At 39.0% G+C, this 25,820-nt stretch overlaps 1 protein-coding gene and 1 long non-coding RNA gene across 2 annotated transcripts in view; both read right to left on the bottom strand.

The window, feature by feature from the left end:
- LOC140700265 (uncharacterized) overlaps positions 1 to 6,553 on the bottom strand; it is a 48,371-nt gene extending 41,818 nt beyond the window's left edge. Inside the window, exons 1-2 of the long non-coding RNA XR_012078642.1 lie at positions 6,505 to 6,553; positions 4,593 to 4,711 (exon numbers count right to left, since the gene is read on the bottom strand). This is a non-coding gene — a long non-coding RNA (uncharacterized lncRNA). The remainder of the gene's footprint in view (positions 1 to 4,592; positions 4,712 to 6,504) is intronic.
- A 6,956-nt stretch (positions 6,554 to 13,509) lies between these two features.
- LOC116282961 (GTP-binding nuclear protein Ran-like) lies at positions 13,510 to 14,564 on the bottom strand. The gene has a single exon (XM_072942554.1). It carries the CDS (start codon positions 14,520 to 14,522, stop codon positions 13,872 to 13,874), a length of 651 nt encoding a protein of 216 aa, XP_072798655.1. The 5' UTR covers positions 14,523 to 14,564; the 3' UTR covers positions 13,510 to 13,871.
- Between the last annotated feature and the right edge of the window lie 11,256 nt (positions 14,565 to 25,820).

Below are 25,820 nucleotides of genomic sequence, written 5' to 3'. Positions count from 1 at the left end.
GTAAAATTAATTATTTGTTGGCTTGAATAGTACCTTGAAAATCATTTTAAAAAATTATTTTATCTCCAGATACTTTACTCACCTTTTTGAATGTATGTTGGAAAATATTTGTGAGAGGGAGAAAGGAAAGCCTTCTATTCCCGGGTGGAAATTATGCCTGGAGTAGACTTTATCCGTTTGCACTGGGTTGTATAAACCTCATCTGCCTAATAGAACTGAATGGGGCATCAAAAGCAGTGACCACTAGAGAGCCCAAGGCAGTGGACAGAGGTGAGAACTAGAACCAAGAAGTTCAAACCAGTTTCCTAAGAAGGGAGTTCCATATCACCTGCATCAGAATCACCCAGGATGATAGTCAAAAACAAATTCTTGGGCCTAGGTTTATTTAATTATAAACACCAGAATGGAGCCCAAGACTTTGCCTTTGTAACAAGAACTCTCCAAATGATTCCCATGCACATTAAAATCTGAGAACCACTGAGTTAAATCACTCAGTGGGTTCAGGGCATTTTTCTGAGGACCCTATGAACTGGTGAGTTCCCTTGAACTAGGAAGCAAAATCCATTAAAAAGTCCAAGAAAATGTATGAGGTCTTTGAATGAGGAAAGGGACAAATCTGCTAAGAGATAGAATACTATAAGAATGAGAAAATGACAAGGCAAGCATGATGGCTATAAAACCAGTTTTACAATCACACACCCATTCTAAAGATAACGCTCAGATATTTGCTTGGAATAATAGACGGAGAAATCTGCTTATATTAAAGGTAACATCAGCCTTACCAACAAGCTGCTGGATATGAAGAAAAACCAAAAGGACATTGATACCCAATGTAAAGTGTCTAGCTCAATGCTTGGTTTACACTACCTGGTCAATACCCTTTGCTGTGGTGATGGCCAGTCAGAGTCAGGCAAAAGAAAAGGATGCTCTGGGAGCTTAGCACAAGAAACTTTCGGATCAGTGCAGGAAATGCAGAAAAAGAATTCCTAAAGGTAAGACAGACACGCAACAGACAAGGGCCTTCTCAGCTAGAGGAATCTCCCGGACGGGCAAGGAGGCATTGGCAAGGACTGCAAGGATGGCTGAGATCATTAGAAGCCAATCCCACAAGGACCTCTGGCACAAGGCAGAGCAGATGAACTGAGTGGGCAGAAAAACTGGGACACAGATTCTAAAAAGGACTGAGACTCTCACCAGGCTCTGGAGTGGTGCCAACCCACATCTCTGTAGGGCTACAATTGAGCAGCTTGATCTCACATTCCACCTAGATGGGCAGGCTTGGAAGACCATCAAGAGACTTCCAGCATCAGATGCTTCTGCAGTTGCATCAGAGGGATCAAGTAAAGGACTACAGACCAGGAACAAGCACTATGAAGGCTTTATAAGATTTGATAATGCTGTCTTTCATCCATCTTTGTTATTTTTGTACCTCTATTTCTTCACAGTGATTAAAGGCAAATCCTTCAAATGCAAAAGTCCAGTATACCTACTGTGGAGTATGGCAAGGAGAGAGAAGAGAATTCTCCTATTTTGTAGTCAGTTGGAAATATGGGTAGTAGCAGCTTGTAAAGGGAAAGAATGTGGATCAAAAAACGTGGCACAGGAAGCAAGCAAGAAGTGGGTAAGAATCTGCCTAAGAATTAGTTGGCCAAAAAGGCTTAAGGAGGCTCCCCCATGGTTTTCTGACCCTGAACAACATTCTTCATTCCTTTCTTTTATTAGACTAAGAACAAGCTGCTATATCCCAGGCTGATTAAATTGTAGAATGAAGAAACGCAATACGCAAGGGATGCAATTAAAACTCTGCCAATGAGACTTAACAAATTTCCTGAAACTCAAAACATGTATTTTACTCTATGGATTTAGGAATAATGAGAGTTATTAACACAGGGGTTAAGAGGAGCTGTAGCTGGAAGAATTCAGCTGACCAAATTAAGACCTTCGTAGAAAAATCAGGCTGGGGAACTGAGGTTATAAGGTGTTAAAAGACAAACTGAGGCATACTAAAAAATTTAAGAGTTTCCTTGAGTGAAAATCTATTCAAATCAGGCAGTGCCAGACAGGAAGTAGTTAGAAGCACTCAACAAACAGGAGCTTATGCTAAGACATTTATAGAGAAGAGAGGAAAGCAAAGCAAGGAAATTATTTGATTGGCTAGAGCTTAAGTGGTTGCACTGTTTTTGGAAAGTCTAGTTGGCTGTTTGTGATTGGTTGTCCTAAGTTTCCATCTCTCAACCTTGAGATATTTACAGGCTGAGGTTTTGGCATTTGCTTATGAGGGCTGCTAAGGCATTAGTGTCACCTCAGTGTAATGGCACGCTTGTTTAATTAATTTAACAAAGTAAATCTAGAAACCCTTTTATAACTTTTGCTAAATGTACCTAACTAAAATGATGAAGGGGGAGGGTATAGCTCAAGCACATGAGGTCGTAGATTCAATCCTCAGCACCTCCTCTAAAAATAAACAAATGAACAAACCTAATCACCTGCCCCCCAACCAAAAAAATGAATAAATAAAATAGTGAAGATAGTGTACTTTAAAAGATGTCAATCCTTTTTTTCCAGCTTAGATATTACTTATATTTACCCCAAATCAGTTTTGTCTTACCCTGAAACTTTTCCAGATATTTCTTCCAAATTATGATGAAATATTGCAAGTGAGTTTTGGGGTTTTTTGGTTTGTGTTTTGGTTTTGCTGTTGTTTGTTTGCAGCAGCTAGTATTCTTTTACTGCAGGATGAGGCCCTCCTGCACCCCCTCTCCCACCTGCCTCCAGATGCCTGATGCCCTCCCCGCCGCCCCACCTTCCCACCCCTCCCACACCACTTCCACCTGTTCAACACTATAGAAGATTCTTACCTACTTTTCACAACACAGGCCCTAACAGCTTTCTTATTTATACAAATTGTAGATTCATTAACAAAAAACAAACTCTTGCCTTGACTTTGAGGAAGAAGCTCCTGGTTCTCCCGGCCACTGCACAACTCACTCTTACTCCTGAGTATGCTACACTTACAATCCATAAAACTTTAGACTAATTTATAAATATTTACAGCTGGTTAGACAGATTACCGAGTAGTACATAATATTAACATGATATTTAAGCAGCAGGAGAGAAACTCTAACTCGGTGATTGTTCTAAATGTGTTTTAGTGGGGCTTGGCTTGAAGGTGACCCCCTACATAGAGAGCAACAACAGAAGAATGAGTTCAAGCAAGAGTCCCAGAGTGCTATCCATTCTAATGCATCCCAATTCTTTATTTCAAAATCATTCATTAAAATAAAGAGTATAGAAACAAATACATATGTACTGGACTGCCCTGTATCTCGGATATAGGAGAGGGGCAGAAGGGAAATTCACTGCATACCTTCTGCCTTGTAATTTTTCTCTTGTTCCAGACAATGACTTCAACTTTTCTAGCAAGATGAAGTTTTAATTGCCACAGGCTTTCTTCTTCATTGGTGTTCAGTGCCTCATCCCAAATAAAAAGGGATTCAGTGGAAAAGAAAAACACTGTTTCCCCTCCATCTCCTTTCCTGCTTCTCCTTGTGAGACCAAAAGAGAATGATTATAGTCACATAGTCTATTTCTCTATCAACAGCATGAACCTACAAAACTGTCTTTTCTCTTATTAGAAAAGTACTTTTCTCCACCTGACTGCCTCTGACTTTATCCTTTGCCATTCTTCTATTTCAGGAAAACTCACTGCATATTTCTTCCTGTCTCTCTGATCAATACATTCTTTCACTGGTTTTACTTTGTACTGCTGGTAATTTGCTGGACTGGTGTTTCAGTTATATTCCCCAAAGGCCAGTGTTCCTTCCAAAATAAATTCTTTTAAGACATTTGAATATTTACTAATAGTAATGAGGAGTTGTGAACAGTGATAAAAAGATTTCACCAGCTGATAGACTTAGGAATGCTGGATTAAAAGAAGAGGCAATAATTTCAACAGGGCCAAGAATTCATTTTTTTTATGAGAAACCAGACCCTATCTTTTAATGATCTGATATAAAATGGTAAAAAGTAGTAAAGTAGTGATGGAGGTAAGGTGCATGGAATTCACAGACAGCAAGAAAGGGACAAGCAAGCAGCCTTCAATTTGAACTCTAAGTCAGTTGATAAATTCTCTGCTCTGTCTTATGTGCTCCATGTTATTAGGGAAACACTAGGCTCATACCTTATGTATTTTAACCTGGAGGTCAAGGGTTTCCAGGTGAATTCTGTCTCTGATGAAGGTATTAGTAAGTAATCTCACAATATCCCAGGACACCCAGATGGTGAAGACATACGGGAATGTCTATTCGGCTTATTAGTGCCCAGTCTCTCTCTTCTCACATGTGAATCACCAAGTAGAAGGTCATCAACTGAATTCCTCTTTTATCAACAGTGCCTACTAGTAGTATGGTTGTCAAAATCCAGACTCTCCAGTGAGGCAAACTTTAAATGACCCCTGACCATTAAACTCTTTGAGGATTTCAAAATCATGGCAACATATTGTTCTAGTCAGCACAGGCTATGTTAAATTGCAGTAACAACTTAACCCCTGAATCTCAATCCATTCACATAACAAAAGTTCATTTTTAGCTTACGCTACATGTCCAATGCAGTTTGGTAAAGTGGTTCCATCCCAGAAAGTCACAGTGTCTTTGGCTGAGACTGGCTCTGTCTTCTTGCAATGCTGCCGTCTCAGCAGGTGGCTTCCAGATTGCTGAGGCAGAAAGCAAGAGAGCTAGTGGGTCATGTGGAGGCTTTTTACTGTGTACATGTCAAGCTCAGTAACAGTCCATTGGACTGAACCCATTAAAGGCCCCAATCAACTGCAGGGCCCAGCAAGGGAAACCTTCTTCTGTGTGCCCGAGAGGTCTAATAATTCTGCCATCTAGCTATGGTGTCAATTTCACCCAAACAGTATTTCATAAGAAAAACTCTCATTTCAAGTCTAGTTATAGACTTGAAAAACATCCCCTATGGTAAAATTTTTTATAGTTTAATTTTTGAAAGCCTTTATTCCTTAACTCATTCTAGATATTGTAAATTCTGATTTGCAATTTGAATGCCTTGAGTTTTTGTTAACTTTTTAATTAAGACATTAACATATAATAAAAGTCATTTATTTCAAGGGCACCGTTGGATGAGTTTTGGTAATTACATATACTCATATAACCACCATCACAATCAAGACATAGAATAGTTCCCTTACCCTCTTGCTGCCCCGCTGCTGTCAACACCAACTCCTATCCCACCTCTGACACCAGGTAACAATTCATCTATTTTCCATCAATGTAATTTTGAATGCTTTGAATTTAACTTGAAAAATTTGTTTCATTATCCAAAAAAAGAAAATTAGAAGTTTTTTGTCAGCTTTTGAAATTGAGACAAGTTATTTGATAAATATTTTATTCTACTCATCATTCACAGTATTTCCATCATACTGTATAATAGTAGTCCTTTGCATTCAAATAATACAAGATATACTGTCCAAAACACTTTCAAAAGGCAACAACCTGGTGACTTATTTACTTAATATGCTTATTGGTTTCCCCAGTGTTATGCAATATTAAATAAAAGTGTTCCTTCCTCTTTGTATCTACATCACAATCAAAGTTGAGTTGAGAGAAAAAAATAGGAGAAATTAGGGGGAGGTCTTCCAAACTTGCTTTGGAACTTATAGAATAACTGCTCTCTATATTGACGACCATAGATAGGGATGTATCAGCACATGTGAGTGTGTGTGTGTGTGTGTGTGTGTGTGTATGTGTATGTATATCTGTTGGAGGATCACTACCGAGAGCCACTACGAATATTCACTGCACTAATGAAAATTCCCTTCCCTCCTCCCTCATCACAGAGCTGTGACAAGGGATCACAGTAAATCCAGACTTGGAAAATGAGCTGTATCAACCCTCCAGTCAGGGGGAACTGCAACAGGAGGCTGTCAAAGCCCTGGGGGCAAGGTAAGTTACATAACCCTTTCAAACTCAATTGTAATTTGCTCTTCTCATCTTCTAGGGAGACAAAAGGTTGTCAGGAAAGGGTTTGCCACAGAGCTTTAGGCATGCACAGCAGTGGCTAGTGTCTTTATAGGAAGGCACCATAACGACAGTCATAAGGGAAATCGTTGAACCGACACAAGTGCAAAGGGTACAAATAACGATGTCACTCTATGCTTTTTTGAAAGGGAGAGAAGGCAGTCTGTGTTCCTAGGGAACCCAGTGAGTTGGGAGTAGAGTGCAGATGGCGCTGGTGAAAGAGCAAAGCATGAGAAGCAGGTGTCCCCATGCGTCAAGTGCAAGTCGGCGTATAGATATTTGCTAAACAACACTGCATTCTCAACACATTCCATCCTGACTGAAGTATTCATCTTTTCCTTCAATGGATCAACAAATATTTTGTGAGTACGTGCTCTCCGCAAGACAAAATATTAGGGTCAAGAGATGAGAGCCATAACCAGAGGTTGAGTTCCCTCACACAACATATAATAATATAAATGCTTTGCCTCACCTTCACCCACTCTTTTAGAGTTACCTTTCCACTATAACATTACTCCTAGGCCTTTCTCCTACCTTCACCTTTCCTGAGAACCTCCACCATAGAATCTATGCACAATGGGTTCTAGGCCAGAACTGTCCAAAAGAACTTCACAGAATGATGGAAATGTTCTATTTCTGTGTTGTCTAATGGAGTAGTTCCTAGCTATATGTGGCTATCAAGCATCTGAAATGTATCTAGTGAGGCTGAGACACTGAAGTTTTCATTTTAATTTTGATTCATTCAAATTTAAATAGTCACAGGTGGCTAGTGGCTACTGCATTGAACATTACTGTTTTTGACATTTTTAATTTCCTCATCTTGCTTCCACCCAATATTTACCTTTCCTATTTTCTTCTAAGTAACAAGTTCTTACATTAACTTGATGCATTAAGGAGTGTTTCAATGAAGGATCATAATACCCCCTTAGGTACTGAATTGAGTTGGATAGCATCCCTCCAAAACTCATGCCCTTCCTGGAATCTCAGACTGTGATCTTATTTGGATAAACAAGGTCACTGATGATGTAATTAGTTAAGATGAGGTTATACTGGACTAGATTGAGCCCTTAATTCAGAATGACTGGTGCCCTCATAATAAGAGGAGAAGACAGGCAGACACAGGGAGAACACCAAAGGTACCCTGTGGATTGCTGGCAGCACCAGATGCTAAGAGAAAGGCATGGAACATACTCTCCTCTAGAGCCTTCAGAGAGAGCACAGCACTGCTGACACCTCGATCTCAGACTCCCAGCCTTCAGACAGTGAGAGAAGGCATTTTTGTTGTGTTAAGCCACCCAATCTGTGGTAATGTTACAGAAGCCGTAGGAAATTACACAGGAACTTAAACTGGCTTCACCTATGTCTTCACCATTGTGTCATTTAATAAAGCCTTCATGATATTAAATTTGACACCAAAATTATTAATGTTGAACAGTGTAAGATCCACAGTAGAGTAACTAGCAATCAGGATGTTTAAGGATAGTAAAGGACAAGATGGTGCCTTGATGAAGTGGGATCTTCCCATTTCTTCCCAGCTAGATTTTCTCCCAAACCAGACTTTACTTCAGAAGACTGTATTGCAGACTGAGACATCTTTGTGAATCAAAGATGTGAATCAAGTCTTAGAAGGAAGCCTGGCTTCTGTCTGCAGCCCATTACTGACCTAAGGCCTCGATGATCACATTAAGAAAATAAAGCATTATTCATCCAGAGAAAAAGCATGACAAGTAATGATGTATTATTCCTAAAATGTAACATTCCTAAAACATCTTTCTGAAAACTCATGGGAATTCATACACACATGTATGTGTATAATATGTGTACCTTTACAAGGACAAGTGTGCGTATAAATGTGGATGTGTGTGAGTGTCTATTGTATGTGTACATCATGTAAATAAAATCTATGTTCCCTAAATGATTGAGTGCTTTCTCAGGGAAGCTGGAATCCCATCAATAATTTCCAAAGAGTGACCCTGGATCTGCCTCTCAAGGAGATGGTCTTTAATAAGTTTAGTTTATACTAAAGTCAACCTTGAGGGCACCATCAAGATGAACTACAATCGACCTGAAGAGCAGTCAAAGGCCTCAACACCCACAGTTCTGCACCCACCCCTACCCCTGATGAGGAGACCAAGAATTTAGAGCAAACCTGTATTCAACATACCACAGTCCACACCTCTCCTATGCAACTTTGGGTTGTTTCCATAAACATGCTTTGCTGCCATAGTATTCAGTCTAATATGTCTGTTTTGAGGGTTTTAAACATGCAGGAATGTGAAATATTTTATGGACAGGTTTTTTACCTCAGAGAGATCTCAGCAACTATGGTCTGGCCCTCAGGGTTCACCTGAGCAGAGAGACCCAGGGAGGGAAACCACAGGGATTTGTCAGAACCTGATAGGTAAGTCAGTGAAGCCTCTGGAGACCTCTCCCTCAGTGGGCTGCACTTGGAATAAAGAAACAGCTGTTTTTATTAGTACAGGTCCACCGAGAGAGTCAGAATGAGAGGCTTTTCCTGTGGCAGGAAAGACCTCATTAGACCATAATTGATGGGATCCAAGAAAGGTTGCAGAGAATGCCCCCTGCATCTCAGAGAGGTTCAAGGCTCCCCATAAATTTCACCGATGACATTGATCCCAGTCCTGGAAAAACCTCTGTGGGAACTGCATCGTTAGGCTTCAGTGGATTCCTACTCTTTTCCAGAAAGCTATATATCAGCTATAAATTGTTATTGATAAATGTTGGAACCCAGTTCTGGTGTTTTCAGAGCTTCTGCAGCCTGAAAGCACCCCACGTGTGGTAGGGATGCAAGAAGGACGCAGACAACCTGACAGGTCTGTTCACATCCCCCGGGAGCTCGGCAAGCAGTGGGGTTTCCAGCCTCACACAAGAAAGGACAGCATTCACACAACCGAGGGACATTTGCCCCAAGCAGCACTTTCACGTCAGCCCTCTGATAGCTGTCAGCGTGTTCTACGAGGGGGCTTGGGCTGGTACTCATCTGCTTTGGGTGACTTTCAGAGGTTTAGGAGTTTCAAAACCCAGTCATTTGCTCTTATCAGAGCCCTATTGCTGATCTGCCTCTGGCCTGAAAAGAGATTTGCAAGAAAGCAATTGTACTGCAGGCTGAGAAATACCCACAATTTGTAGCTGAAGGTGCAGAGCATTGATGAAGATGAAGAAAGTGAATATGGAGTAGAAAATTTTATTTCCAAGAATGCCTGATTTTTATTCAGAAGACATTGTCTATTGATTCTGTATAAAGTCAGGGCAACTTTTCTTTTATTGTGTGTGACTAAGATATATAAGGCTCTTTTAGCGCGTGTTTTAGAACTATGATTGCACAGTTCAAACGAGAACCGATACACTCCCAATAGGTGGACCTCAATGCCACACAGAGGGCAGTGGAAGATCTGCTCGTGTGTGATGTATTTATTTAGCAGGACTCTGGTCAACATTCTGCTCTAATAGCTTTTCTTTACCTACAGAGTAAATAAAGAAAACATTCTGCTCTGATAGCTTTTTCTTTTACCTACCAAACTTTTGCTCCTCCAACTACTCTGATTTTAATAGGCTAGAAAACATTTTCAAAATGGTTGTGATTTGGACATTTGGCCTATGAGATCCTATTTTCCAGTAAATACACCCTTATCTCTTATATCCACATGAGGGAAACATTTCAAAAAATCAGAAACATTCAGAAATTTGAGATTTTCATTATTTAGATTTGTGTATCACTCTTTCCTAAAACCTTTAAACTTCTCTCAATGAAAATGTAAATCAGAGATTAGGAAATGATGAGATCATGTAACATACCCACAGCTAGGCTATTTTAGTGCTTAAAATGGAATAAGATGCACAAACCAATATATTCCAAAGTGTATTAAAGTGCATTTGTTTTTAAAAATGTACCTTTCTATTGGGTAGAATCTTATGCATAGTAATATAAATATCAACAGAAGGAATTTGGGATTTCCTTCTTGCTGGGGAAAATACTAGTAATCATCATTCTGTTCCTTAAAATATGTGATTGTTCTGAACTTAAAACTTGATTTCCAGAATGCTTTAATATATCATACAGCGTACTATTACTCGTAGCTTGACATTTCAAAAAGTAGTAGATAGAGTACCTAAGATCTTTTTTAAAAGCATCTCAATTATTTATTAAGATTAATGGAGATGCATGTACAGCTTAAGAACAAAATTGCAATTACTTATTATATCTAAATTTATGATTGCACCGAATTTGAAGGCTGAATAATCACAAGCTAAGGACCACAACTTAAAAGTGTAGGGCATATTGTATTAACAGTTGATCATATAAATAATTAGGGAACAGCATAAGTAGTGGTTGAGCTCAAGAACTTACAAAGGTACCCAGATTCAAGCCCTTGTCCTGCCACCTCAGAACAGAATCTCAGTTTTCTACTCCATAAAATGGGCATAACAATTCCTGTGGGTTGTTTTGTGTGTGAGAGAATCAAATAAAATAATCCACGTAATCACAATATATGCACATAGTAAATACTTAGTATTTGGTGGCTATTCTTTTTAGTAACATTCATGATAAAAGCAAAACATAGAAAGAGTGTCTCTAGACATGCAAATTAAACCAACTTGAGGGACTGGTGGGTGATAAATAAATAATGTATTCTGAATTAGTGGACAAGGAAACAGCCTAAATGTCCATTGACAGATGACTGGATAAAGAATCTGTAGTATATTTATGCAACGGAATACTACTCATCCATAAAAAAGAATAAAATAATGCCATTAGCAGCAACATGGATGGACCTGGAGAATGTCATTCTAAGTGAAATAAGCCAGAAAGAGAAAGAAAAATACCATATATAACTCATATGTGGAATATGAAAGAAAAAAGAGACAAAGGAACTTATTTACAAAACAGAAGCAGACTCAGAGACATAGAAAACAAACTTATGGTTACAGTGGGGAAGGGGTGGGAAGGGATAAATTGGGAGTACGAGATTTGCAGATACTACTATATATAAAATAGATAAACAACAAGTTTATACTGTATAGCACAGGGAATTATATTCAGTATCTTGTAGTAACTTATGGTGAAAAACAATATGAAAACGAATATATGCATGTTTATGAACGACTGAAGTACTGTGCTGTACATCAGAAACTGACATAACATTGTAAACTGACTATACTTCAATAAAAATATATAATTTTTTAAAAATCTTAGCTAAAAATGTTCACTGATTTTCAAATAGGAGTCATTTTGATAAAGAAAGTTCCAAGCAACCTTATAGCTCTTACCTAGCCTTAGAAATTGTTTATGCAAAGATTACCAATTACCTCCAGAGGACAACCCAGTGGACCTTTATAATCTTGATGCTGCCTGACTGTGATGTGGCGTTTACTACACTATTTCTACAACACTGCTACTTGCTCCAGCTCTGCTTGTCTCAGTCTTCTAGTAATCCCCTATCCTTATTATTTCTCAGGATTTTGCTTTCTGCCTGCATTTTATTATTAATACTCCCCCAGGGAAATCTTAACTGTGCCAATCACTCTGACTTACGTCTATATCATGAGAAATCCTGAATACATAACTCCTGTTCCTAAACCCCAAATTCACATTCCTAATTTTCTTTGGATCTCTATATCTAGCACACTGGCACTAAGCGAAAGAAAGTTTCCTCCCATTATAGTTAATGGTGAGTTTTTTACTGAGTATATTGTTATGGAATTATCATACTTTGAGGAAAGAGGGTCAACACCACAGTCCTAACAATCAGCCATCAGTAAAGCAGTCTCTCAGATAAGAAACCAGGACTCCAAAGGAAGAGTCAATTTGAAATTTTCTCTGATCCTTGAACCAAAAAAAAAAAGAAAAGGGCAATATTACCAAGAACCAGTTCTGAAGTGGCAGAAATCACAACAGGGTCCACCAGGTGAAAATAACTTAGCAGCTGGAAAGGCAAGATATCAGGAAAAATTTCAGAGAGGGTGCACTTGACTTCTATGACTGTAGCTGTCCTAGAAAACAAGATATATATTGAGGCAAAAATCTAAGACTTGGGAACAAGTTAGCTAGAATGGAGTCAAAAACCCATTCTTTTTAGTATCAATTCATAAATTCTCTTTTTTTTTTCTAGGCAAAGTAGAAGCAATATATTTTGCAGCATTTTTTCCTTCCAACCAATGACTTGTCAATTCTCCCACCTCCTGTTAAACACGTAAATGAAGCAGCCTCCAAAATTTAACTTTTACACTTAAGACTCAGTATCTGTCATACTCACACTCTACATTAAGGTTACAAACAACACATGTCCCTCGTATTAAATATCTGAATGAAAAGTTTCCTCCTCATCGTGTGAACAAACCTTTGCATCTGTTAAAATCTGGTTCTGAGCTACACATAACATATATAGTAACTCAACTCTGAGTGAATCCATTGATATATTCAGTACGTTAACAAATTAAAATGTACCCAATTTTACCCATATTTCATTTTTACATGTATTTCAAAATGGGCCTTCCCTACCTTCTTCTTAGGTAGGAAAGTAATTAAAGGTTAATTGGACACCTATAGAACTTTAGTCAACTACTTAAATGAGAAAAATAGCTCTAATTTTTAAGATTTCTAATGGCTACAGTGTGGTTTCAGTCGGACCAAATTCAGGCAAGACAGCCTCAATTCATGCTGACACGTGGAAACCACAGAGATAATGATTAATCTAACAAAAGGGCAAGTTTGGCGGCTTCGTGTTACCGAGAAGCCATTCTAAGCACTACTTCTCTGTGGCAGCATTGTGACTGTGCCCTCCACCGCCTACAAACATCCTTTGAGGGGTGGAAGATCTTCAGCTGTGGTGCATCCAATTGACTCCATCTTTGACATCTTTAAAGCTTGGAATACTTGAAACAGCAGGTGAACACCAACATCTTCCTAGAATACCAACTTTACATTAAACATGTAACATTAAACAAAAAGCAAATGCACAAAAGTTTATATTCATTTTTAACAATGAGACATCCCTCAAGTCCCTGCCACCATTTGTACGGTTTCATCAGACTCAAAAGTTTTGCTAGAATATGGATTACTTTTGCAATAAAAGCAACTGTAATTCTTAAGATACCTATTTGAAATGTCTAAAACATGTACCACTTTTACTCTGACAGGTAACATAAATTTCAAACAAGCTCTTCCCTAGGTGACACTATTGAAGCCAAAAGGCAGGTGGGGTAGGTATTATTTTAGCCTAACTACATTGACAATATTTACACCTCTTTTAACAACTTACCAAATACAACACTGCTGACCTGTCATTTCGTTTGGATGTAGTGACTCAAAAGTACAGAATATTTTAAGACATGAAAATTTCACCTATTAGATTTCAAATTAAGTGATAAAAGCAAAGGCAATTCAAATAGTAACATGGCACAATTTTCCGTTAGTGGTTTTAAAACACTCATTTAAACAAGGGATGAGTTCACTTGGTTAGATATTTGAAATACAACTTTATTCTGATTCTAAACGAAAAGGAATGGGAATGACAGTAACAAACAAGATTTCACCACTGAATATTGTGATGTGACTGTAGCAGTCTTATATTTGAAACTCAGGGAGGAAACAACTGCGTTCCAAAAACAGCTAAATATGCAGGTCCAAAAAAATGAAGGTTGTTTTTTTTTAACTGCCACATTCACTCCGAAGCCCATTCATCTCCTTCAGCATCCCAAAGATTAAGCACATGTTCTGCTTAGCTATATAATAAAGTGGCAAACACGCTGCACCACTGACATCACAGGACAGTTGCCTATAAAACTAGACTTCTGACGCTGGGCTCCAGCTTCACTTTCTCACAGGTCGTCATCTTCATCCGGGAGAGCAGTTGTCTGCGCAACCTCTAGATCGTGCTCATACTGCGCGGCCAGGGCTGGGTCCATGACCACCTCCGGCGGGGCCAGAGCAGGCATGGCGACGAACTTCAAGTTCGGGTCTCCGATCAGTTTTCTAGCAAGCCAGAGGAAGGGCTTTTCAAAGTTGTAGTTACTTTTGGCAGAAATGTCATAGTACTGAAGATTCTTCTTTCGGTGAAAGACAATTGATTTTGCCTTAACTTTTCTGTCCTTAATATCCACTTTGTTGCCACACAACACAATGGGGATGTTTTCACACACTCGCACCAGGTCTCTATGCCAGTTCGGCACATTCTTGTAAGTAACTCTCGATGTTACATTGAACATTATAATGGCACACTGAGCTTGGATATAATAGCCGTCTCTCAGTCCACCAAATTTCTCCTGACCAGCTGTGTCCCACACGTTGAACTTAACAGGCCCTCTGTTGGTATGGAACACAAGGGGATGGACCTCAACACCCAAGGTAGCTACATACTTCTTCTCAAATTCACCAGTCAGGTGGCGTTTCACGAAGGTAGTTTTCCCAGTACCACCATCTCCCACCAGTACAAGTTTGAACTGAACTTGAGGTTCTCCTTGGGCAGCCATCGTGATGTTACTTCCAGAAGTGTCTCCACGCCCGTCGAACTGAGGCCATAAATTCTCTTTATTTTTCTTATGTCTTTAGTATTTAGTGACCTTAATTTTGAAAACCAAGACTTTCTCATCTTGGCTAGAGGTCACCAAGTCTAAGGGTCTGTTCATGCTTGGGTAGTAGATTTTACAGGGGCCGTTGGCCCAGAGGTGGCCAAGGGGTTCCACATAAGGAAACCTCATGAGAAGGTCAAGTCCATGAGAAGGTAAAACTGAGGGTCAGGTCAGGGCCAAGTGGTAAGGGGCCCCTGTGCCTGAAATTCTTCTTCCGGTTCTCATATCTGCTAAAGACAGGAAGGGTTCTGTGTTTGAGTTTCATTAAGGGGCCTGCTCCTCTACATCTAACAGTCAACAAATCCAAAAGGGAACTGACTTATTGCTGCTGGTTATCAATTGCCATCCCTAAAATGTGCGTTTTATGTCTCTGTTAATGCTGTTATGCAACTTCTCTGAATTTGTCTCCTCACTTGTAAACGTGCAGTGCCAAGACTTGACCTAAGTACCTCTCAGGGTTCCCCCTACACAGATTAGGCCTTAATCTGCACTCTTTTAACCACGTCACTCCACTGTTTTCAAAAATAAAAAACAATCTGAGTCAAATATCTATTTTTATTAGGTTTTTCAAGGGTCCTTAAGAGCATTCCAGCTCTGTCCACTCTCTCCTACAATTATATAACACTGAGCAGTCATTATTTTCATTCTCTTTGCATGCATTCTATTCTGGGTTTCTATCTAACTGTCATAAATTTGTGAAACAGAAAAACACATCCCTGCCTGCCTTTAAATACAATTTCCTGTTTACATAGCTTTGACAAATTCATGCTGATTGACTCCTGTCTTTTTTTAAGGCCAAGTGCTCAATTATAAAGTATTTTTACAGGGGTCCATCTTATCTTTTATACAGCATCAACCATCTTCTTATTCATTCAAAATAAATTTAAAATTCCATACATCTCAGCATTTGTACCTTCATCCATCACATGGATCTAAGATATATCCTAACTCTTTAATAAATTGCTAAAAAGAAAATTAGCTAGGATTAGTGAGAGTCATTGCATGGGCTCTAGAAAAGGGGAGACAGTCTAAAAACTTAAACACTACAAAGCATTATCTTGCTGAGATTATGGCTAAATCACCCTTTGTATCTGTGCTCAAAATCTCATGTAAAACATATAAGAAAATCAACTCTCTTCAATGAGTGCATAATATAATTTACTTATTAAAAGAATACTCATCAAGTAGAGGAAGTTTCCTTTCCTTCAGAACCTTTTAACCTACGCTGTGCCCGGAATACACAGACACACACACAAACAGTATTGATTTCCAGAATTTCTCCATGGAATGCCAAAAATAATAAACAAAAAATAAATCAAAAGCAACAGCCTCCTTCCATTATGTATTAAATATCTTCCCCATGAAGTTAGGACAAATAGAGATGTATATAGAGAGCAATGGAAACATAAATCTATTGTCGTAGTAATCGATTTCTGCCTTGTTCCTTTATTTCTAGTAAATAATGATCTTCAGGTCTTTCATGGTGGCACTGTAGCCAAAGTCAGCCTCAAGATCCCTGGAAGTGTTTCATCTTTGATAAAACTAGTGATGCTGCTTTCTCTCCAAAATCATTACACTCACCATTTCCTGTTGTAGAGTAGAAACAACACTTAGTAGAATGAGAAGAAATTTAAAAGGATATTCACTTTAAGAGCTTTCTGGCCAGCCATGTATATGGTTAATGAAACATTGTATATTGTTCTATGGCAAATAAGAAAGAGAAGTTCTCTAGAAAATGTGGCCCTGGCATATTACCATTAAACTCCTGAAAATGAAGATAAAATATTGATGTTGAATACTAGAAAAATCATGAAAAGTCTTAAATATTAAGTAGATCTGATTAGACCTGAAGCTCAGCCAAACTGAGAAGTCTCAGCTAATGAGATAAAAAAGAAAAATAATTTAACTTACCTAGATATGTGAATTCAGTAAGCAAAGACCACTACTGCAATTTTATACAGACCTTCATGTTCCTTCGCATTGCTCATTTCTCAGCAAAATTCATGGCATGATGCATGATCAAGTCAGATCATTAGATTTTAGGATATACAGGAAGACGTCAATTTATTTATAAGATAAACAATTGAGGTTGAATTCTGAATCTGGCACTTAATTATCTATATGCCTTGAGAAAAAAATCATGTAACCTTTTTATATAATGAGGTTGCATAGAGATATAGATGGAAAGTAATAGATAACTGTCAAGCTTCTATTTAAAGCATGTGGTTTGTGTATTCTAGTTTGAAACCAAGATGCTTTCTGGAGCGAGGGAGAAGGGATTCCAAGAGGGACAGAGAAAAAGTAACATGGGGCAAATATAAATCCTGTAATGTGAGCCTTTCTCTTTATTTTAGTACTAGCAGCAGCAGCATTAGTAGTAGTAGGTGGTGGTGGTAGTGGTGATGGTGGTGTTATTTCCAAAGGCAAAACTCACATAAGGTTGGCACTCATGGTCTCAGTGGCCTAGTCACTAAAGCTCATATATATCTATCTTTTTGTGTATATATATATTTTTTTTAATTGAAGTATAGTCAGTTTACAATGTGTCAACTGCTGGTGTACAGCGTAATGCTTCAGTCATGCATGAATATACATATACTTGTTTTCATATTCTTTTTCACCATAAGTTACTATAAGATATTGAATATAGTTTCTCATGCTATATAGTTTGAACTTGTTGTTTATCTATTTTATATATAGTGGTTAGTGTCTGTAAATCTGGAATTCCCAATTTATCCCTTCCACCCCCTTCTCCTCCTGGTAATCATAAGTTTGTTTTCTATGTCTGTGAGTCTGTTTCTGTCTTATAAATAAGTTTGTTTGTCTTTTTTTTTAAATTCCATATATAAGTGATATCATACGGTATTTTTCTTTCTCTTTCTGGCTTACTTCACTTAGAATGATGATCTCCAGGTCCACCTATGTTGCTGCAAATGACATTATTTTATTATTTTTATGGCTGAGTAGTATTCCATTGTATAAATATACCACAACTTCTTTACCCAGTCATCTGTCAATGGACATTTAGGTCGTTTCCTTGTCTTGGTTATTGTAAATAGTGCTGCTATGAACATTGGGGTGCATGTACCTTTTTGAATTAAGGTTCCCTCTGGATATACGCCCAGGTGTGGGATTGCTGGGTCATAGGTTAAGTCTATTTTTAGGAGTAAAGACAGTCTCTTCAGCAAATGGTGTTGGGAAAACTGGACTGGAAAGCTGTATGTAAATTAATGAAGTTAGAATACTCCCTCACACCATTTATAAAAATAAATTTAAAATGGCTTAAAGATTTAAACAATAAGATGACACTATAAATCTCTTAGAAGAATCATAGGCAAAACATTTTCTGATATAAATCACAGCTATGTTCTCCTAGGGCAGTCTAACCAAGCAATAGAAGTAAGAGCAAAAATTAACAAATGGGACCTAATTAAACCTACATATCTATCTTAATAAGTTCAATTACTTCAGTGAATCATTCAGTCAAGACTCATGCTTTGCTCCAGCCCCTCACTTCAGGATATGCACCTTTTATAAAGGGCTATGTTTCTCTGACACAGATGTAGGAACTGAGTTTTTGTGGGACCTTGTAGGTGGATGTCAAACATAAAATAAATGCTGACTGAATCTTATGGAGAAATCAATTGTGTCAACCACAGATTTTCTGGGTCAGTAGGTTAGATGTAATAGAAGCAGTGACAGATGCCTAGGATGATGACTCTTGCAGTCACCAATCAAGCCAGTCAAAAACAATGTTAAAAGAAACAGATACCCTACAACCAAAGAGATTAGAAGAAATGATGTGTTTTGTGCAATAAATTAAATCTGTGATGCCATTAATGAACAGCCCTCATATTCCTCTAACATTCCTCCCCCTGCAAAATTACGCCCATCATGTCTGGGTAACGGTGCCGTGAGGTCAACCAAAGCCCATGGACTTAATACAGATTAATACTTTATAGTTCTTCGAGTGAGGGTTTTTTTTTTTTTTCTTTTGATGAAGTCTTGATATCTATGCCCCACATCCCCACTTTAACCCAACGATCGTCACATGAAAGAAGTGCTACCAGTGACAATTCAATTTGCTTTTTCAAGAATTTGCAAATGTAGGCAAAGTCGGCTGGGAATGATGCATCTTTTACACAACTTTTACATTAAGAAGACATGAGCTCTATTGGATTACTATCATAGAGGCAAGAACAGCAAAAACTAAAAATGACATGTTACCTAATCATTACTTTGACAATAATTGTCAAGAACAGAATTTCTTTATAGATTTTGGACGTAGCCTTTGAAGCAAAAAAAGGACTCAGATGCTGTGTCGGCCTGAGCTAAAAGGATTTTAAAAATTTAATCTTTAAGAGAAGCTCCTGAGATACAGGCTAAAAGAGTTTATAAAGGTCATAAAAAAATTAACTTATCTTGCTGACTGAAGCTTTTTTAATGCACTCTAAGTTACAAAGGAATCGCATCTGGAGCCTTTAGGCCAATGGTCTACTATATTTTTCTCTCATTAGTAAGGACAGCAAAAATCTGCATTGGGATTTTTACCACTGCAATCATCTCGGATTCATTAGTCTTCATGATTGAATATGAGGAGAGCACGGAGCCAGTGGTGCAGGAATATTTCGTACTTACCTCATTTGCTCACACCGCAGTTCCGGAGGCAGCCAGAGTCAGGAGGGGAGTGGGCCTGCTCCCAGGGCTCCACGCGGTTAAGAGTCAGTCTGACTTCCATCAGGCCCAACTGAAGGAAATAAATGCAATAAAAGGTCTTTAAGGCCAGGACTATTGCTTACATAAAGGAAAGTTCATACCTCGCTTGATACAGAGCATCAAAAACAAAATGGGAGGGGCCTCTACAGATGTCATTGGCACAGGGTCGGACCATTCCTGAGCATTACTCCAGGAGACCCAAGGGAAGGGAACTTCACCTTGTGAGCTTCAGCCCCCTCAAATATAGATTAGGAATAATCAAGAGGCCCTGCCTACCTCTCAGGGAATTGTAAGCCACGTATGAAATACATTTAAGAACACTTTATTAGGATTAAGCCCCATATAAATATGGGCACTATCATCATATCAACCATGAAGACCATGATTATGCCTGAAAGATAGATATATGAATATAGTTATACCTTAGTTTAAATTAACCTAGTAGACATACACAGGATTTTCTAAAACCAGGCGCCCTATTTTATCCTTTATCTGTTTAACGTCAATGGTGCCAGGTACATAGCAGATGCTTAATAAATATTTTTTAAATGAATATGTTAGCAGACAGTGAGTCCCCTATATTAGGAAGCCCACCGAAGTGTGGGTCCTTGCCTCCAGCTGTGAAAGAATTCACGCAGCAGAGGCAGCGGAAGAATTGAACAGCCGTTTTATTGCTCAGAAGGGTAAATGCAAAGAATCACTTGATGGGGCAGGGTAGCCGTCAACGAAGATGGCGATAGAGACAACTCCGTCTGCAGCTGGGGCCATGTGGACTTTTATGGGAGGCTTCCACCATCATGTCCTCCTTCCCAGTGTGCTGGAGCCAATCATTCCTTATATGGGCTTCTCAGTCCTCGTATGGGCTTTTCTGGTTGTTGTCATGGCAATCATCAACTGTTAAGGCGCTGGTGGGTATGTCGTTTAGCATGCACATACATTACAATGAGAGTACAGTGAGGCTCGAGGTCCACTGGAAGTCAAATCCTCCACCATCCTGGAGACCATTGGTTCTAACCAGTTCTTATTTCTTCTCTGCAGCTGCCTCCTGAGACTTAGATAAGAGTAATTGATTTCTGTTTGAGGGAGGGGTAGAGATATGATCCTGGGGGCAACAGCCTTGGTAACAAAAAGGCAAGTTGCTTTTAATCAGAATGCTTGCAATCTGGTGAACCCAGCATCTCCCCTAAATAAAAATGTCCAAAGATTCTGTTCAGCCATGAAAGTTTTAAAGGGAAACTGGGGGGAGCGGGGATAATCTCAGTTAATTGTTGAGATAGGTGGTCAGAATAATTGCCCTCCCCCAACGCCTGCAGGTTTGTCCTAATCAACTGCTTGAGCCCGCTCTTCTGTGACCCATGGAGGCCTGGGAGACTTAAGCTCTTCCATAAACAAGAGGCAAGGGTTGAGGGTGGGCACAGGGTCCTGCTCAGTATCAAATAGATGATAATCATTTTATAAAGAGAATAACTTCAGGAATTTCTTAGGTAAAAAAATCCTCTTCCATGATTAAAATAAGATTCGATTTTTAAAATCTGTCTATATGATTTACACTTAGGGAGGGTTTACAGCATAATGGATGGGAGAACAGAATGAAAGTCAGACTGCCTAAGTTTGAAGCCCAAATCCATCGCTTATTAGCCAGTGCATGTGACTTAACCTTCTTCCTCTTTTCTAATACAGAGGTAATAACAGTACCAACCTCTGTTGTTGATGTTAGGAGTAAAGAGATCGTCCATGCAAAGTGTATAACACAGTGCTTGGGTCACGGAAGGTCCTTAATAAAAGTTGTGATTGACGTTGTTTTAACCGTAGCCGTGGTCCTTCTTCTTGTTGCTGCTTCTGTCATTAGATTCATCATTGTTTAAAAGTGGGCTTCAGCATAGGGAGAATTTCTCAGACAATTCAGGGACTAAGTCTGCCAGACTGGACGTTTAACATCACACTGACGCTTTCTGAGGCTCTCAAGATGAGAGGCTGACTTTCACTGCTGTCACTTGGCTCCTTAGGACTGACAAGGAAAGAGCCAATGAACACTTGTCAGACCTGTTAAAAAAAAAAAATGCCCATAAAATTTTGTAACCCAGCTGCAGTACTGGTTTAGCCATTTACTCTCAGGCTGAAGTCTTCTGTTAGCTGGAATTTTGATTGGACTGCCTCCCTTAACTTAAATTATTTTCCAAATTAAAAAACTTCCAATAAGCCAACCTTTAACAAGGAGGTCATGCGGGGGGTGCTTCTCGGAAGTAAATTGCATTCTTCTCATTTGTATTCATAACAAGATCCCCTAACAAGTGAGGATATTATATAGCTGGACAACAGGAAGCAATGTCTGTTAATCAGAAAATCCAGCATCATTTGCTTAGTAACTTTTTTGGTTAAAGATCCTGCTAGGATTTTTATTCATTTTGCTGAATTCTATGATTGTATCAGAGGTTCTTGGCATCCTTATTATTTATTACAACTTGCTCCACACAGGGGTCACTGTCTTCTAGCCTTTTTAATCATGATGATGACAGTTGAGAATTGACACCGTACACTATTGTGTACTGTCAAATGCATAACAAATGCCTTAATCAGGCTTAAATAGCTTAAGAACTGCAACTATTTATTGCAGGTCAAAGGCAGATTTCTAGGGATGGCCAGACGAGATGTGAGGACGCTGATTTCAATATACCCTCCCCCCCATGATATCATCTAATTTGATCAGTTGCTTCATTTTATATGAAACCCTGTCTCTTTTACAGTAGCAGTAACCGAGATCAAACAATCTAGGGAGAGGCATCAAGTAGAAGTAATAGCCGGATTATACTAGCTGTTTTATCAGGTTAATAAATTTATAAAATCAGAAACTTGACAGACAAATTAAATATAGCTCATTCCCTTAATAGGCTGAGGAATCTTCAGAGAGAACAAGGGCCTTTTAGCACTTGTTTAGTGATAAATAGACTACAATTGCAGCACCTACGTTTCCTTCTCTGATTCTCAGAGCAGAGAAGAAATTTTCAAAATGGAGTCCTCAGTCCCACCATAGTCACAATTTCTAGGCTTTATCCGATTTCTCCCAAACTGGAAGCAACGCTCTCTAAAAGCTGGTACAAGTCAAGTGTTAGCAAACAGGCTCATGGTGATCACCAAAGAATCATTTTCTGTTTCCCACTAAAATAGTGTATTTCATACTCAGAGGCAGAGATAGTAGGCAGCACATTCCACACCGTCTGACAGGTAGGATTAACTACATCAAGACTCTGTTTCAAAACTAAAAGGGTACTTGTTGCTCCTTAATACTTTTAAAGCAAATTCTTTGTGTCTGCTCTGAGCATGCCAAGGTGGGAGGGCATTTATTTCCACAGCAGGAGGCCCGTGGCAACACTCCATCGCTGGGACATTGCATTTATTATGCTAAATGACCGATGCACAGTTAATCACTGGGCCTGAGAGATGGCGTCGGGGGCGGCACTGGCTTCCTCTGTATGAGTATTGACAGGCTGGCTTGGAGATCAGCCTGCCTGGGGTTTCAGTCAATTAGAAAACACCTGATCCATGAAGTGGACTGACTGTACTTTCAAAATAAACTTGGATTGGACTAGATGCTGTTCTATTCCAATATGAATCTTTAAGTCGTGATCAACGAGGTCAGTGTACCTGCAATTATCCACTTGTTCTATGTGGGACATGCTACACTCTGGCTCTCTGTGACGGCTTCTAAAAATATTAGAGGAATAATCAGCATGATAAATGCCAACAACTTTTATGTTGATTTTATAACCACAACAACCATTTAGAAACATTTCATTTCTCCTCTTTCTTCCAGCTCAGAATAAGTCCCTCAACATTATCCAAATGACCGTGTGAAATGGGGAGACTACAAGAGCAGGTGCCTATAAATTACGTTTTGAGCAACCAACCATTCTGTTCTATGAAAGCATCCAGCTTTTCCAGATACAGGAAAAAATGATGTAAAGGTTTTGAGCTTTAATTGTTAACGTCTAAGATTTTTCTGTTCACCCTATCAAAACCGAAGAAAGTTTTCCTTGACCATCGTAGGGTCCCTGGCTGGGTCTGCAAAGTAAAATTGATGAAGAAAGATTAACAGGACAAAAGCATACAGATTTATTTAATGTAAGTTTTATATGACATGGGAGACTTCAAGAAGAAATAAGGACCGAAAGAAACAGAACTGAGTATTTCATGCTAGGTTTGAAGAAGAGTGGACAGTTTGGAGGAATATGCAAGGTCACAGAGTACAAAGTAACTGTAGTAATTTGGGGAAACTTAGCAAAGCTTATTTGTTAGGCTCCTTCTTGATGTCCCTTTGCCTTCAGAGATAAGGATGCTCCAGATATAGGGAGGGCCCCTCTCATATGAGGGTTTTATGGCCTGTGTCAGGGGAGAAGGGTAGGGTAGGGGGTAGGTGACCTTCTTCCTTTTGCCATTTTTCAAACTCCTTCAGCTTAAATATGCAATATGCAAAGGTGCCATAGTGTGGGACAGCTTGTCCTGAAGCCCATCAACCCTCTCCTGTTGCTCATCATCCTGTGGTTGTCTTGTGGATTCTACGTGTATGATGCTCTGTCCCTCCTTGTCTATTCCCACTGCCACTCCCCTGGTTTAGGCCTTTGTTACTGCTCTCCAGGGCTCAGCAGCCTCCTTAATACCAGTCTTCCAGCTCTTTAATCTACTTTATATGCTATGATCACATTAATCTTCTTAAAGTATAAATTAGATTATGTCATTTCCTTGCTCAAAAATCTTTAATGGCTCCATATTGCTTAATTTTAAAAGTCTGAACTGCTTAGTCCAGTGTTCAGCAGCCATCCCCCATCCCATCTACCTTTCAATCTTCTGTCCCTTTAGCGGAATTAATCGCTATTCATCACTACACAGTGTCTACACGGGATTTCCCTTTCCACGTGTTTGGCCATGCCCTTCTCCACCCACACTGGATTTCCCTTTCCTTCCCAAATTTATTTTGCATCACCAAATCCTGCCGGCTCTTCCTTCTCTAATGTCCTCCAATTGGATGTAATGTGTCCTCATGCTACAGAGAACTGGATCTATGTGTCTTACGACACTCTACCTTGTATGGTGGTTCTCTGTATCTCATATGCCTATATGTGTGTGTGTGTGTGTGTGTGTGTGTGTGTGTGTGTGTGTGTGTGTGTGTTTATTTATTTATTTATTTATCTTTATTTATATTACCTAAATTCCTTGAAAGTAGAATCTAGATTTAATTCATTTGTACATCCCTCTTAGTACTTATCTCAGTGACTGGCATATTGTATCCATTTAATAAATATTTATTGATGTGTTCCATTCAAAAATGAGTGGATGGTTCCTAATTTACTATCTTTAAAGCATCATAAATTTACTTTTTCAGACACCTGCTTTCACCTATTCAGAGCTTGAAGCATTCCAGATTCTAACAGCTGTTCATGGACAGCTGGGAGGAATCACAATGCAGATACCAAATCATCAGTATAGCTCTCAAGCTCACATCTTCACCTGGTTATGCGTTCCAGACAGCTGTGCCTTCTTGGAAATGCACTTGGCTTCGGAAGCAGGCCCTGTCTGTAGTACCTCTGTAGCATTCCAGAATAAACACGACGGGCCTTGATGTAGAGTAGAGTTTGTGCAAGTTTGTGATCTGTTTATGTTCTTTGGGGACTTCGGGGGGAGTCATTTTGCATTTGTAACAATGCTTCTTAGGGCCTCATTCAATTTCAGATCACACTGATTTTACTTTTAGTGAAAAAATAGTGCAGACCCTGTGATGGCGAAAAGATGAGTAAAGAAAATGTATAACTCAGCATATGCTGGAGGCCAGAAACAAGACCCAATGATGCATATTTAGGCTCACTTTTCCTGAACTGAATGCATGTTCTGCATCCAAATGTACATTAACTTTATCTGTTGAGCCATTTTTTAAACTTGTCTGCTCTGAGATTTTTCTTAGCATTCTCTTGGGACTGTGACCAGAGGTAGAGCATTACTGAGTATCCATGTTTCCTCATCTCCCATGGTGTATTTTATTCCATGCCCTTTGTTTTGTTTCTTTCCACCTGATTACTCATATGTACCCTTTTCCTGTACTCTATGTTGGGTGGGGGTAGATGGAGAAAGAAAATAAATATGCCCACGGTTGTCGCTAGTAGACACCAGTTTATAAATAGCACTGGTTTGACTGTGCACTGGTTTTCTGAATACAGGAAGGTCAAGAAAAACATTTTCTTTTGAAATGAAAAAAGGAGGTTAAAACAAGAGTTTTAATAACAGGCTTGACACAGAGCAGTGTAATACCAACATGAATTACACTTGGTACCAGACTTTTATTGGAAGTCTTAGATTGCTTTGTTCCTGTCCCTGACATAATATTCAGAGTTGGGTTTATATTTGTCCAGAAGGGAGCTGCTTGCTATAGTCCATGCAAATCAAATGCTTGATTTATGCACCATTCTACTGGAGGGTGTAACATTAAATTTAATT

The sequence above is a fragment of the Vicugna pacos genome, chromosome 2 (genome assembly GCF_048564905.1).
Source record: "Vicugna pacos chromosome 2, VicPac4, whole genome shotgun sequence".
Classification (NCBI taxonomy): domain Eukaryota; kingdom Metazoa; phylum Chordata; class Mammalia; order Artiodactyla; family Camelidae; genus Vicugna; species Vicugna pacos.
The sequence above is the reverse complement of the archived record's forward strand: the minus strand, read 5'-3'. Positions and strand labels throughout refer to the sequence as shown.